Source organism: Erithacus rubecula (assembly GCF_903797595.1).
Source record: "Erithacus rubecula genome assembly, chromosome: 2".
Classification (NCBI taxonomy): Eukaryota; Metazoa; Chordata; class Aves; order Passeriformes; family Muscicapidae; genus Erithacus; species Erithacus rubecula.
In genome coordinates this window covers 48,952,794-48,969,212 of record NC_136685.1, presented here as the reverse complement: position 1 = coordinate 48,969,212, position 16,419 = coordinate 48,952,794, and the positions used below count along the sequence as shown (strand labels likewise).

The window sequence follows — 16,419 nt, the reverse complement described above, 5'->3', positions numbered from 1 at the left end:
TTCAGAAGATGAACAGACTGCTCTGTCTATGGATTCAGGTCCTTGTACAAGTGATCAGATTACTTCTTTGGAAAAAAATTTCAGATCCATTGCTAAGTTCATCAGGAGTGTGGTTTTCGTGTTGAATGTATGAAGTTACTGAAAACCAGTTTCTCTCTTTGCTTAGTCTTTATGCTCTGGAGGGTCTCACTTGATTTTCAGTTACAGTTTGACTTACTGTTTATATCAAAATCAGGAGCTCAAGCTGAGATGATTTGGTTTAAAGTGTGTCTGCCCCACTCAGTGGGGCAGAAACCCCTCTGGCTCTGTAACACAAGTGCACAAACTCACTGCAGCACCTGTCTGTTCCATGAGTGCAGTAGAGGACACACAGCTTGGAGGAGGGAAAGGGCTCCTACAATGGAAGGAGGAAATTACAGAGAACACCCTTTTGTGTGCTACTACTGGGACAGAGTCTGGTGTGTTAAAACACTTGTTCTGGAGGCTTATCAATAAACCCTTCAGGCTGGAGATAATTGAACTATTTCCCAGAAATTGTGCACAGCAGGCCGTGCACAGCTACTATGACAGGAAACCAGGCTGTTAAATCCGTAACCACCTGGCACACAGAGTAAGAGACAGACTCTTGACAGGTATCACACTTAAGTAACATTTATTTTGTCAGCATAGATGGTCCAAGTTAAAAGTACTCATGCAGTCATGGGGCCTGGCAGCTGTCAAGAACTTTTCCCCAGTTTGTGCTGTGTGAGCACTTCCACTGAAGTGAAAGTAAGGCAGAACCAAGATTTAGCAAGGTACAGGCACTTTGTTCCCAGTTGAAGCAGGGAAAAAAAAAGCCTACATCAGGTCCTGGTCCCCCACCCCAAAAAAGCCTTGTGTGTTAAACAAAATGTAAAAAATAAAAACCCCAAGATACAGGAAGTCAGTGTTCCCTAACCATACACTACTAGTTTATGTCATCATATGTAAGACAAGAAGTATAAGAACCCATAAACCAAAGCTCACTATTGACAAGTGTTGGTTACCTGCAGTACAAGCGATGTGTGCAACACCAAGTGTTCACAGCAGTGCAGCAGCAGCCTGGCTCAGCAGTGCCAGCTGCGCCTGGTGGCTTGTCTAACTCCAAAGCTAAACAACTGCTTGTATAAGATAGGAAAGGTACTTCATATTCCACATCTGGTTACATAAAACAGTGATTTACAAAAAACTCTCATACCAAACATTCTAAATAAATAGTTCATCTTCATGACTATATACAGAGCCTCCTTCTCATCAGTTATCCAAGAAGGACATGTCAGTGTCCATGGGGGCTGGAGCAAGTTCGCACAGGTAGAACAGCGTGGCCTCGCTCGCCTCTGCCTCCGTCAGCGGCTCCAGACGCACCAGCTTGCTCTGGGTGGGCTGGGGATCCAGGCTGCTCTCCAGGAGCTCGTCCCCATCCAGGGATTTTTCAACAGTGGAAGGAGCTTCAGCTGTGAAGCTCCCACTCTCAACAGCAGAGCCTGGGCTCCCATCGAGGAATGCAAGGAGTGGAAACGCAGTGTAGTGTATCAGCTGCTTATCTATGGGGAAAAAAATGCCCAGAAAATCAATTCATGTGCCTTTTTACATGCAGAAGGAAAAAACAAAATCCAACGCACAATACTTATTTAAAGGGTAATTAATTAAAAAATAAAAATAAAGCTAAATAAAAATAAAGATAGGTGCTTGTCCTTTTAAAGAATTATGATGTTCATATGCATAACATTACTTGTGCAGCTTCACGTGCAAAACATCAGTATCTCTGCATCTAGAGCAGAGACAAAAATCTACAAAGTAAATATATTAAATATTGTGTTTTCGTTATTTATCAGCATAACATAAAACCAGATAAGGAGCAAATAATTGAGATGGCTTTTAGAGTAATGTTCAACTGTTGAAGTGTTTCAGTAGATCACTACAACAAATCTGATCTGGGCTTACTACCTTGTGTTTCCTGTGAAGCTGCTGGACCAGCATTATTCTTGTTAGTTTCTTTTCCCTTTGTCTCCATCTGGAAGCAAAAGCAAACTCTTAAAATACATGGTTAAAGCCTGTTCTAATGCCATTAGGAAACAGCTGACCAACTACTACAATGTCATTGGAAAATAGCTGACCAACTACTATAAAAAAAAAATAGTTATATTTGTGGTAAGATGCAGTGGCATAATCAGTATTACCCACACTAATACACCTTGGCTGATAAAACATGAAATGGCAACATAGGCTACACAAAGCAAGAACCAAAGTAATGTTTTAAATGAAGAAGACAAATTTAAAGTGCTACATCTTTGCTCCACTGCTTATTGTTGTGTTTCTTTACAGATGAAACCATTCTGATAGAAGTGCATACCATGTTTGCAAGTAAAAAAATCTCAAGGGATACAAAAGTCAAGACACTGATACAATGTAAAGTAAATAATACAAGTTTTAAAGGACATTACTAATTAAGGAATAGGGTGCTTTTTCCTTTGCTGTTTAAAGCCCAAAAGGATGAATCTCAGCTGCAGGATTCCTATTCTCATGCAAGTCTTAAAAGCCAGAGCACAAAGTGCCATGATTGCAGTAAAGTAAAAAGCAAAAGATGAGTGTATTTTGCATCTCTCACTACTGCGTATGTTGAGCAATGGATTTAAGACTTACTTTGGTATTAGTGATATGATCATGATCTGTGGGATTCATCTGCACAGAACTTGTAAAAAGCTGAATAAGACAAAAGACATCAAGTTTTAGGTATCTCAGTGTTGCTATTAAGAATACAAGACCATTGCTTCTGCATGTGTGAGAATAACCCCAGTACTTATCCTACTCTCTATGAGGACTGGAGTCTATTTACAGGTAACTACTGCTTTTACAAAAAAAAAAAAAATCTAACTTTGGAGCACAATGGTTTGGAATTCCATGAATCTTGTTCACAAAAGAAACAACTCTATGGCATCTAACACTATTTGCTGCAGTCTTAAAGTACCAATTTCTTCTGGCACTGCTGCATGGATTCTGTCTGCACTATGGATGAACTTAAGTTGCACGTGACACCAAGCTGGAAGGAGTCATCAGTAAGTGGAGAGCAGAGCTGCTTTTAAGAGGGATCTCAGTGAAGTGGGAGAGGGGCCAACAGGCACTCCAGCAGGTTCAACAGCCACATGTCACCAGGACCCAGCAACTTCATGCACTGGCCCAGGTTAGGGTTAAGGAACAAATGGAGAGGAAGCAGCACCCCAGAGAAGGGACGTATGAGTCATGGCAGACAACACCTTGTCACCATCCAGCAACATGGCCTTGCTACAGGGAGGAAGGTTCTTTTTAACCCCAGTTCATTGAGAAGACCACAGATGATGTGCTGAGTTACTTCAAAGCAAGAGTATTAATCAGCTTGACATCTAAGTTCACAATAAATATAACCATTATTTCATTAAGAAAGCTATTGTTCAGTAAGAAACTTAAGCATTCACTTGAGCAGTGGTATAGCTTTAAAACTTATACCAGCACTTCAGAAACTCATCAATATTTATAACTTTGCTTTGTAAAGGGAAGGAAAAAAAGATCATTTGCGATTTAAATCCATATTAAAAAGCAACAATACATACAAATGTTTTCTATAGCCTATTATGAAAATACTTAAAATTAAGTCAAAATTACATCAACCAGGAGATCTGGATCTATGCTGAACTGTCGTCCTGACAACATAGCCTGGAAGTCCTCTAAACTGCAGTCGATACTGTCCAGATAATCCAGAAGTTCAACTCTAGAAGGCAAACAGTATTTTATTGCTATATCCCTTAATAAAGTGAGAAAAATCCTTAAGTAAGCTTTACATAGTTGTACACTACATGCATCTAAAAATCTTCACCAGAAGTAGAATGAACTAAGTCTTTCACAAGAAATGACCTCTGGAAAAAATGAAGACTTTTAGCCTCTTTACAGGAGAACCCAAATCAGCAAGTAGGTGCTCTGGAATATCACAGGAATCACATCAACCTAACACTATTATATGACATTAGCAGAGATACAATTCTTGTAATGGGTCTAATTCACCTGCAGGAGTGACAAAAATAAATCCTGACTGTTTAAACAATCTCCACAACATTATACTGCCAGATTAAACATCTCAAGTCACTCACTTAACAATGAAAACCAGAGGTTGCATCTTAAAATACTTAAAATAGAAGGATCTTCAGAAACTGGCTGGAATAACAGTGGCCTGTAAGTTTAAAGTTTTCAGTAGAAAGTGCTATTCAGTTCTTTTCACTTGTAAGTCAAAGAATCAGTTCTAATACTTGAAAAAACAAAAGACCAGACTACTCACTTTCCAAGAAGATTTATATTCTGTGAAATTACTCCATTTTCATTGAGTATGGAATCCATCACAGATACTGGGTCTTCTGCAGTCAAAGTTGACTGGTTATTCAGCTGTACAGCACTTGACATGAGTGGGCTTGTGCTGTCACTGACAGGGCTGACTGGATCATTACCTGGGACAGCAACTGATTCAGTGCTTTTATCCCCTTGAATTACAGGGGCATATTCATCTTCGTTATCATCTTCCACAATTACAATATCAGGAGAATGGTAGCTACAGCTACAGCTGTAATGTAAGACAAATTTAATTAAAATATTTCATACACATTTATATTGGTATTATTCCGCAGGTTTAGTTACTTCTCGCTTTAGTCAAGCTACTATCAGGAAATAAACTTTTGTACTGCTTTTTAATACTAAACACAGCAAGATACTCAAAATACCTATTTTCCATATATATGGCTCTGTAATGATCAATACAATTACTGCAGCTCAGTTAGCAGACACTGTTGTGCCAGACCACAATAACCAACTGCTAAAGAGCTACAGGAACACAGATGCTTTTGTCATTAATGCAACTATAAGCTTGCATATAAATGTCAAGTATGTACAAAGTGAACCAAATAATATGAGGTCATCAAACCAGACAGACAATATATATTTTGCATATTTCCTGTTGAACAGCATCAACTCTAGAGCACTCATAACAAGGCATCCCAGTCTACAGGTTTGTAGTTAACCTTATTACTCATGCCAGGAATGAAACCTGAAAACCAAGAACGAGCCTCAAATGATTTGCTTTCATCCCTATTCTGGTTCTTAACCTTAAGAAGCTGTTAATTATGTTGCCTCTCTATCACAGCCTTTTTCTTGTGAAGCTTTTCTATCAGAGAATGCATTCACAGGCATCAGCAGAGAACAATGGTGCCAATCCAATAATCTACATATAGTAAGTTTTTCTCCTTGAGGCATAATACAGGCCCTATCAATCCAATGCAACAAGAGACAAAAGTTGCATCTAAATCCCTGAAGTAAGTTTCAACTTGCTGGTAGCTGAAAGAGGAAAGAAAGATGAACTTCTGTAGTAATGGAGTACAGACAGGAAAGAACATAATCACAAAAACCAATTGGGACTGTAAAATACCCAGAACCCTGAAATTAATCGGCTTAATGTAAACCTGACAAACACCACATGTAAATTATTCTCCACAAAAACCTGCAAAAACTAGGGAAGTCATTCCTGTCTATACAGATAACCAAAAAGAAGACTTCTCTTACTCTGGCTTTAGTATATTTAACTATTATGCAATAATACAGATTGCTTTCATCAGTTTCAATCTATCCTCCTGATATTAAAACCCCAACAGCCAATTAACTATTTTGGAACAAATCCAGAGGTCAATAAATCAGAGGCTAGTGTGAATTCAAAGATGAAGTTTCTATTTGTGCAGGAGTGCTGAATAATTCTAACCACTTCACTGAAAAGATTATTTAAAACATCTGAATTAGTGCATATTATGCAACACTGAAAGTCATTTATCAACACACACTTCTTGAGACTTCTTACTTGGAAGAATCTGAAGTGGTATCTTCACTTGTTTCTGGTGTAACAGGATGATTTTCTTCAGCCATGGGATGTCCTTCCTCAACCACATCCTCAGTGACATCATAAATAACAATGTCATCTGAAATCTGTTCCCTTTGTTTTAAGCCCTCATTTCTGTTGAGAGGTACCTGAGAATTATTTAAAAAAGAGTCAGAGCACAGAGGGACCATGAGCTTCAGCATTTTCTCAGTTACCATTGTATATTTCAATGCTTCCCAGCTAATGAAGTCTAAGAGCTTTCCTTCACCTTGGAGATTATAAACTGTTTGTACAGATTTATGTTTAATAAAAAAAGCCATACAAGTAAATAAACAAGCTGGAGAATAACAGCTACAGGAAAAAGAATTTGGCAAATACTACAGCTGAAGAAATAAAATTATACTAGCACTGTCACATAATAGAACTGAAAATATTAAAACAGTGACTGTTGTTTAAAGAGAATTTTGTTATAAAGCTATTAATTCTAGTGCCACACTACAACAGTTGTATTAACAATTTCCTCGGCAATTATTATTTGGATAGCAGAGGACAACTTTCAGTGGTGTGACTCATTCAAATGTAAGAGGAACATGATATGATTTTGCTGGGTTGAATGCTGCCTTGCAGAGCAACACACCAGACCCTTGTCCCTGTGTGGAGCCAGGAATACCACATTCCCAGAGCTACAATAAGTGATATTTCTAAGAGCAGTATTCTTAAAAGCAAACTGCAGGATCATGTCAAGCTGTATTTAATATACAGGTTTAGCTTCTGAAAGAAAACAACACAGCCTGTCACTTCTACAAGCTGACATCCCTCAGTACACAGCTGCATTATAGTCTCCACAACAATGAATTTCATCCACCTGCCCACGTGTACTCCATCATAATACAGATACCCATAATAGAAAACTTACATGGTGGCTACTGTCAGCTGGTTCTTTCACAATTTTCTGAAATACATTCGACTTTGTAGGTCCATTTGTGTTCAGAAGAAGAGGCCTACATCAGAAAGAGTAAAGGAAGAAGGCCATCTCAAACTCACCTCTTTGGTAATTAGTCAACAAAGCCTGTCAGTTTATCAAGTGGACAGAAAGTTTTCAAGACCATATTTACCTCTTGCGTTTTAGGCTCACTAGTTGGTTATTCTGCACCAAGGTAACAATGAATTGTACAATCTGTAAGGGAGAGAACACTACTGTTGGTTGCTCTACTTTGCAATTGTTTCTCTTGAATACCAAGGCATCTTATAGCAAACAATGCAAATAATGAAATCTATACATAAACAGCAGAACACTTATTTTGTACAGTAACTTTTATACAGAGCTGTTCAGAAAACATAAATATCCAGGTAAAAAACGGTGCTGATAATATCTACATAGTTATTCAATTGTTAAAGAAACACTTTTCCCATAGCAGGTGGTAAGAGCACATCATCATACACAACATCATACAATTCAGAGAAAGATATGCAGCAGCTCAAACGATTAACAGAATTCAAATTAGCCATGACAAAGGCATATAGGGATGTGGACCATATACATAACCTGTAGCTGTAAATAGTGGTTCTGGTGAAAGGCATTTTTGTCAGATTCAGAAAAAAATGACATGTACAATTAACAGTATTCACCAGCTGTCTTTCCTTTTTAAATGCTAGCCTTCCTTCTCTTATGTTTTATATCTAAGGCTTTAATGTATGTATCTGGCTTGAAGAAACAGGGAAGAAAAATTCAATAAGTCTCTACTACAAAGCTACTTGCAGTGATGCCCTTTCTGATAGGTTAAAAAAATAGATCTATAAACAATGCATTTATATCAGTTTTGGCAGACCATAAATCTAACTGTTAAATAATCTAAATTAACCTATTATCAATAGGTTCCACTCAATTATCTGTTCTTCTGGTAACTAGGAATATACAGTCAGTGGGTCGGTTAAGTGGGGCAGCAGTGAACTTCCAATACAGAATCTTGTAATTCTTGCAGTGAGGAAGTTTCTCTCAAGATCAGCTGACACAGAGAATTAGACATCTGACTCCCAAATAAAAAAATGGATAGGCCATATTAAGGATAACCTAATGACTGATGTAGGATGTTCTTGAGCCTCTGTCTCTGAAAATGTTTACAAGACTTTGGCCTTATTTTCTGCTTATGCAATTAAATACTCTGAATGTTTGTATCACTAGGGTTTGTTCATTATATACACCTTGCTTTTTTTTTTTATTAAAGAGAGATTTGGCATTATAAAAAGCTGAATGAGGGCAAAGCAAAGCACATGGCAAAGCATCCCTACTTCAGAACCATGCACTCAAGCCCACAGGACACTTGAAGGAAGCCTTACCTTTCGAATAACTTGCTGCTGTTGTAAGTGTTTTGCTCTCAGTTCTGACACTTCCCTCCAAAGAGATTCATTCTCTCTGTTCAAAAATGATGATTTAAAAGTCACACTAAAACTAGTTACTAATTTTTATTAAAGGTCAGTTAGCTTCATTAAAACTCTTTGAAATGTGTTTCTAGATTGGTGGCTGGTGTCACACAGGCAGCAAGCAGCCTTGGAAAGTAACTATGAAACAGAGACCCAAACATAACAAATAGCCTGCAGAGAATTTCCATCTGCTTTAAAGGGGAAAAAAAAATACCCAGATTTGGCAATAATCATTACCCCTACATTCAGCATTTAAAAATTAACTAGCATCATTTAACAGTTACTTATATTAGCTCTAGTAAACAGGCATGTTGGGTGATAAAAAAATAACAGGAGCATGTCAGAGGTAGCAGTTTTCATGAAACATGGCCATTTTAGAAACCTTGGTTCTTCCAGTATCCACAGGACTCCAGTTACTGAGACAGTGTAAAAACTGCCCTATTGTAACCATGAGCCTTGTTTCCAATAGTGTATGCCATATTAAGAGGTAGATAGTAAGTACCAGAAACTTCAATGAATATGGGCAGACAACACACCACTCTCCTCTCTTTTGTAGTTTAATTTTCAGCACTAAGAAGCAAACTCCACTGGTGTCTAGGTTTTTAGGAAACCTTAAACTAAACTTAAACTTTCAGAAACAGCAGCTCGCTCATAGAGCAGTGTGATGCAGGGTACTACTCACTCTTCAAACTGCTCCTATGTCCAACATACAATTTAAGAGTACAGTTTCATCACAAAATCAACAGCAGAAGTCAGCGATTCTGAACTTTCTCAACTTTTTCACTAGCTTTATCAACATGTTTTGTAGGACCAGGTCTTCTGATTTAGCTCCAGTTTCCACCTCAGTCACTTTAAACTGATTGGATGACATAAGGGATTTCAAAGACCAACCACTATGTTCTCATCTCTACAAACCGTGAGCTCATTAGCAACCGGCTGTCATTTCAATAAAAGCCAGCCCTGCTCTGGCAGTGGTTTGGACCTGATGGCCTTCTGAGGTTCCTTTCAACTCAAATTCGTCTAGGATTTCAAAAGGGAAAATATGATTTTACTCTAGATTGGCCATATTCTAACAAGGACTACACCTCAGCAAAAGAAGTTTGCCTCTGAATATTGTACCACTGGAGTGACTAGAACTGAAATCTAGAAATGAGATATTTTACTTCTTAAAATCTGAACTAATCAGAGACTTCTGCCACAGAGGCACACTGTCACGAGACGTTCTACTGGAAGAAGAAACAGAAACTATAACAGAACTTCTATGAAGGTGATGTGACTAACAGTGCACGACCTTATGCTCCTATATCTTGTCTGTATCTACATATTCTAAAGGATCAAGTAATTTGTGACACACTGTTGAGAATAACTTGTAATTTCTAAGAAGACACTAGTGAAATTTAAAAAAACTCTATTTACATTCGGATTTTCAATTCTGTTTCTCTGTCCATGAGGTAACTAATGAATTTCCAAATTAGATTTCTAAACACATTTTCATAGTTATTAACTCTTCCACAATGTCAAACAGTTGGGGAATGAGGACAAAATCAATAGGAAAATAAAAAACAATGAGCAAAGGCATCAATTGTCCTACAAAAGTATTATATGCAAACTGCACAAACTGAACTCTGCCTCAAACCAAATACAGTAACTATTTCAAACTTGAAGACTAAAATCAGCATGCTTTATACTAAGAGCTGATTTAAGTATTCAGACTCAGAAGCTACATGGAACATTAAAAGTGTTATTTAATAGTTTACTACTAGACTGTTCAGCAAACATCAGCATAGTCTATTACTTTTTATAATATCAGAAAATTCCTTTTAAAAGCAATTTTTCTATTGAAGTTTATGTTCCTAAAGCAGTAATGGAAATTAGGCAACCAGAAATCAGGAGACACCTAGAATTAGGTCTTTAGCTAGTAGCACAATTACTCATCATTAAGGATCAGATACTGATGAAGTAACTTACCTCTTCAAAAGAGACAACTGAGATTCAATAGTTGTTTGTTTTATTTGCACCTTTTGAGCACTGCATATTATTTTAGAGAGATCTTCCTGACGTATCTTGTTTTCTTCAGGTCTCGAAGAAGAAACCTTTAAAAGGTTAGAATCCAGAAACAACACTTCTCTTAACTCAGGCTTAACTATTATTCTCTTTTGGTGATCAAGTAATTTTTCTTACTAATGTTGAAAAATATGCACTTAATAATAAACTAATCATCCAAAAACCCCCCAAACCAGCACCACAGCTGTCAGCACATTAGCTTTAGTTGTTACAAACATTTGTGTACATTTTAGACATTGTGTACATTCTTTAGGCATTTTCCCAAGTGCTCCACTTCATCATAACTGCATTACAATAACCTGGTGATAACAACTGCATCACTCTGTGCTGGTTTTGGTTGGCATGGGCTGATTTTCTTCATAGTAGCAAATACAGGGCTGTGTTTTGGACTTGCACAGTGTGCTGTAGTGCTGGCAGTACAGAGATGTTTTAGCTACTGCTGAGCAGTGCTTATATATGGAGTCAAGGGCTTTTCTGCATCTCACCTCACTCCACCAGCCAGCTCGCTGGGGCTGCACAAAAAATTGAGGGGGCACACACAACTGGGACAGTTATCCCCACCTGACCAAAGGAGCATTCCATACCATATGGTGTCATGCTTAGCATATAAAACTGAGGGAAAAAGAAGGAATTGGGGGAATGTTCAGAATGATGCCATTTGTCTTCCCAAGTCACCATTACATGTGATGGGGCCCTGTTTTCCTGGGGATGGCTGAACAGCTGCTTGTGCATGAGGAGTGGTAAATTAATTTCTGGCTTGGCTTTGCTTGTGTGTGTAGCTTTTGCTTTACTTAATAAACTGCCTTTATCTCAACCCATGAGTCTTCACACTTTTATTCTCCCAATTCACTCCCACATCCTGACAAGGGGGGAATGAGTGAGTGGCTGTGTGGGGCTGAGCTGTTGGCTGGGGTTAACCACCACACCCAGTTTAATTTGCCATATTTCTATTTGCCTATATCTACCTGACTCAGTAACAGCAGAGCACATTTCAGAAGCATAACCAACATAACAAATGTGTTTATAGGTTTGCCCCGTTTTCTTGGGTGCAAAGTCTAATGCTTACAGATACTTCTGAAACAAGCTATATAAATGAGCAGTTTCTTATATTGCTGATGGGAAAGTCAAAGCATGCTCCGCACTTCTAATACTCATTTGCAAATTGTCATATTACGTAACTCACGCTTTTCTGCCACCAGTGAAACTTTACTATAAGGACAGCAAAGTAAATAAAGAAGCCATGTCGAATCCCCCAAAATATCTTTAAACAAGCTCAAGATATAAATGAAAGCAGGGCAGTTTGTTTCCATAAACTGTGAACTTATTTGCACTCACAACCCTGCAGCTAAACTTGACATGAACTTAGCTATTCATCAATACAAAACAGTACAGGTTTTTCACACAATGGATTTTCACTAACCTTCCTTTTAATATGTTCCAGCAAGTCCTCCCGGCCCTGCCTAAAATATGCATGTCGAAACTCCACCGGACCGTCTCGCTCCAGTTTGACAATTCCAGAATCAACATGGACGACTTTACGGAAGCCATCTTTAAAAAAACAAAAGAAAAGGGAAACCTCAAAACCCACATATAACAAATTCAAAGTATGCTGTCCCAGCTATCCTGTTACCAATTTTGAGGATAAGACAGTAACCTAGATGCAGAGAACACGAGGCCACTGCTCAAAGGAAATTATAATTTAACTTTTATGTACAGGATTTAGAACTGTACTAGAATGCAAAAGTCCAGGAACTTACACATGTTTAACTGTCTGACAAAGCTTGCCATGTTGTTATGCTTGAAGTACTTGGGAAGAATCTCTTTTGCGAATCTCTGCTCATCCAACACCAAGAAACTCTTTCCATTCTAAAATGAGAGAGACACATTAAGCTACTTAAAAACCATAGCAGAAAACACACAGGGCTTTTAGAATTAATCACCAGATTGGAATGTTTCCTTTGTGCATGCAGCACATTACTGATCTGCTTGACTACAATTTTCCAAAACAAAAAGCTTACAAACCTTGCAGTTGCAAAGCAACTGAGCACTATCAATTTACATCACTACCTGTATCTCAAGGGGAACATCTCTACTGTTACACACTGCTTTATCAAGTTAATAAATAATTGTTTACCAGCAACTATCAGTTTCACTACAGTACAATATGTCAATTTTGAATGTAGTTTTGAAGCCATGGTAAGGAACCTTAACAAAGAACCTGAGCAAGGAAAAAGTACCAACAACCACTTGACAGTCCCATTTGGTTTTCAGTATAAAAGCACGCTTGGTTTGACAGGACTTGTAGAGCAGATGGAGCTGTCAAAGAGGTGAGGATTGTCCACCAGATTTTGGAGTTACCCAAAAGGTAGCCACCTAAAGCAAAATTCCCCTTCTGGAATGCCAGTTGTGAGGGAAGACTGATCTTTTACTTAATCCACAGGCTTTAACTAAAATAGAAGGATCAGCTCTTTGTTCTTCAATGACTGCACTCCATTTAACTACAGGGCAAGTAATTGGCAGAATGCAAATTACCTACTTCAAAATGGTTTAGCTTTTGTCTACACATCCACAATACTCTCACCCTGTAGTTAATAAAAAGTCTTATTTTCAACAAATGTCAACACTTTTCCTGCATCTTATTAAGAGGCTTTTTAGTTTAAAGAATCACTTTTCTTATTCTCAAATGCCAGCAGTTCTGTGATCCCAAGAAGCTTAAAGAACCAACTGTAAGACTACATGAAAGTTCTTGTCCAAAGGCAGGTCTCCTTGTTTTAGCTAGGATATATTATTTTTCTTTTTTAGCAGCTGACAGAGAACCAAGTTTTGGATTCAGTGAGAGAATGCTGATAGTAAGTTAATGTTCTAGTAGTTGCTGAGCAGTGCTTACCCTAAGTCAAGGTCTTTTCAGCTTCCCAAGTGCTGCCAGCAAGCAGGTGCACAAGAATTTGGGAGGGTGCATGGCCAGGACAGCTGACCCAAACTGGGCAAAGGGATATTCCATACCAGAAAACATCATACTCGATATATAACCTGGGGGAGTTATCCAGCAGGAAGGCCAGCTGTTGTTTTCAAATGGGCTGGGTACTGGCCCACAGTTGGTTAGCAATTGTATTAGGTATAATTTGTTTTTCTTGTGCTTTCTTTCTGTTTTATTACTGTTCTCATATACTTTACTTCATTTCAATTTTAAATTATTATTGCAACTCATGAATTTTATTTTCTCTGCCAGGGTGTGGGGAAGTAAGCAAGTGCCTGAGTTGTACTTAGGTACCAGCAGGGGTTAAACCACAAGAGCTTGTTCCTGCAAATCAGCAGGGAGCATCAGAAACAGGATGCTCCAAATGGCTGTCCACTGGATGACTTAGGTGCTTAACACTGAGAAGGAGACAGGCAGATGAAAACTTCCGGTAATTCCTGCCTACCTCCTGCTGAGAATCAATCAGTGGAAGAAAAAAGGGAAGTAAAAGAAATGGCAGGAATAGACTACTTTAGCCAGCGCTGTGTGAGCAATTCACAAACTGAAGGTGCTGAACCAAGTGACACTACAGTGACCTGTGACACCAACAGACAACTCCCGAGTGGTGCCTCGCTTTATCATCACTTTGACATTGTCCAGGCCTAGCACATGAAAATCTGGGGAACACATCCATGAGCTCTTGTTGCTCTGACATTCACAGCAAAGCTGTACAGATATTAAGGCCTGCAAGCTTCACTAATCAGCTAAATTCAGTTGCCAATTCCTTGTGCCAATGACTACAGCATACAGCAGTCTTGCAAGTGCTTCATTTGGTATTCCTCATCCATATCACAATAATCCCAATACTTCCATCACATAAGAACTGCTGGTTGCTAATAATATCAATTGTGATGGGTGGACGTTCCCCTCTAGAAACAGCCTTGCAGAGTCTCAAACAATTATTTTTACTGATAATTAAAAAAATAATACAAGGATACCTAAGAGATATTGGTGTGTTTACTTGAGATAAACATAAGCAATGGATTTGGTAATTCACCATTAAAAGCATAGGGCAGGAAAAGCAGCATTTTTTAATGTACACAACATCAATCTTCACATAGCCTTAAGAATCTCTCTTCCAGAAAAAAAAAAAAAAAAAAAAAAAAAAAAAATGCAAACAAACCCCAAAAACATTACAAAAATTCTAAAACAAAACAAAGCAAAGCAAAAAAAAAAAAAAAAACCAAAAAAAAAAAAGAAAGAAAGAAATGCTGCCATAATCTACTGAGGCCTCCTGCTTTCCTCTTTGGGAAGCTTTGGCTGAAAGTACTGGTAAACCATTTTCAGTTAAAATATTTAAGACATTATTTCTAAAGCATTTTTAAAAAGGAGCTCTCAGTTAAGCTTAACTCAATACCACTGAAAGATATTGATACGATGTGAGAACAAGATTTTATTGAAAACAGCGTATACCAAAAAAAATGAAGTTGCTACTAATAAAATATGCGCTTAGCTTTTAGCACAACTGTCAGTGATGCTCACTGTAGCGATCTGCCAGCCCTCCGGTGCACTGTGAGAAGCCTGGTGCCCAATCGTGCTTCCCGCGTGGCCCATCCCGTTCCCGCCAGCCCAGCAGGTGACACCTGGGAAGCCCCCGGCCCTGCCCCACGTGGCGCTCCCCACCGCCCCCGCGGGCGGCGCACAGCGAACAGCAGCAGGCCGGAGCACGCCGCTCTCCCCACGCTCCGAGCCCTCCCGCAGCCCCGCTCCTGGGGCACCCACCGCCCGCGCTGGGAAATCCCCCCGCAGCCCCACGCCCCCCGCACGCCGGCATCCCCCGGCTGCCGGGCCCCTTCCCTCCCCCCACGGACACCAGAGCCGCCAGACAGACACCCCCCTCCTCCGCGGGGGTGCCTGGGGACGCGCCGCCAGGGCGGGCACCGGAGCTCCTACCCCCCGGTTAAACAAGGGAGAGGCTGAGGGCCGAGGCGAGCCGGCCTCTCCCGAGCAGCCCGGCCCGGCCCAGGCAAGCCATGTGGCCGTGCCCTGATCTGCGGTCCCCCACACGCACGCCGAGCCCGCGGCCCCCCCGCAGGTGCCCGCCGGAGCGCAGCGCAGGGTGATGGCGGGGGCTGTGCCACACGCGGGCGGGGAAGGGGTGGGGGCGGCCGACCTGGCTCCAGGTGATGAGCTGGTTGCTGGGGGTCTCGCCCAGCAGAGCCCACAGCTTGCTGAGGAAGGCCGGGACCCCCGGGCTGGCGAAGGGAGGCGACGGCTGCTGCGGAGGCTGCGGGGGTGGTGGCGGCGGCGGCTGCTGCTGCTGCTGTTGCTGCTTCATTGTCGCTCGGCAGCCTCCGGGGCCTCTGTCCGGGTAGGGAGCACAGCCAGAGCGGGCTCGTCCCGCCCCTCGCCCCCACCCCGCATGCGCGGCGGCCCCGCCGCACACGCGCGTGCCGGCCCCGCCCCTTCCCCCTGCGCGTTACATAACGTCCCCACGTGCGCCGCCCTCACGTGTCACAACAGCGCCGGCACGGGGGAGGACCGGGCCAATAGGGGCGCGTCTCGCGGCGGGGGGCGGGGCCGCGGCGCGCGGGAGCACGTTCCCGGCGGGACAGCGGCGCGTGGCGAGGGGCGGGGCTCGGCTGAGGGGGAGCGGTCCCGCTGCGGCGCCCAGGGAAAGGCGGGCGAGTGCCCAGACGCGGGTTTCCGAACCGTCTGGGATAAAGGTGAAGAGCGGCTCGTAATCTCAAAAACATGTGTACTGTGTACACAAGGCGTATGCACAACAGGGACATCCAAGCCAACCCCCCCCCCCCCCGAAAGCATCTCAGGCAGGCCCTAGGCAGACCCTCTGCAAGGCAACTTTTGTTTAGACTTCAGACCTATCAGCTACTGAAACTGCGAAAAGAAAGTGCGTATCTCGAGGAAAACAGCCTAATGAATGATGAAATGGCACTAATCGTTTTATTTTTAATATTCTACTAACTATTTTGCAAAACATGATCACATATCAGCTGCACATACTTTTTAACAAGTTGTTCTATGGAACTAAAATCAGTATTTTCACAACAAGCCT

At 40.9% G+C, this 16,419-nt stretch overlaps 1 protein-coding gene across 8 annotated transcripts; it reads right to left on the bottom strand.

The window, feature by feature from the left end:
- Positions 1 to 635: 635 nt before the first annotated feature.
- Positions 636 to 15,762, bottom strand: HSF2 (heat shock transcription factor 2). 8 transcript variants are annotated; one of them, XM_079299056.1, is made up of 14 exons: positions 15,517 to 15,762; positions 12,145 to 12,253; positions 11,808 to 11,935; positions 10,292 to 10,416; positions 8,240 to 8,315; positions 7,018 to 7,079; positions 6,819 to 6,903; positions 5,885 to 6,051; positions 4,491 to 4,603; positions 4,325 to 4,400; positions 3,658 to 3,763; positions 2,662 to 2,721; positions 1,966 to 2,032; positions 636 to 1,562 (listed from the first exon to the last, which is right to left on the bottom strand). In XM_079299056.1, the coding sequence occupies exons 1-14, from the start codon at positions 15,679 to 15,681 to the stop codon at positions 1,273 to 1,275; spliced, it is 1,629 nt and encodes a 542-aa protein (XP_079155182.1). In that variant the 5' UTR covers positions 15,682 to 15,762; the 3' UTR covers positions 636 to 1,272. The 8 variants fall into 8 exon arrangements, 6 of the variants coding, with proteins under 6 accessions (XP_079155182.1, XP_079155180.1, XP_079155183.1 ...); XR_013773467.1 differs by lacking the exon at positions 3,658 to 3,763; XM_079299054.1 differs by having other exon boundaries at positions 4,325 to 4,603.
- Positions 15,763 to 16,419: the final 657 nt, after the last annotated feature.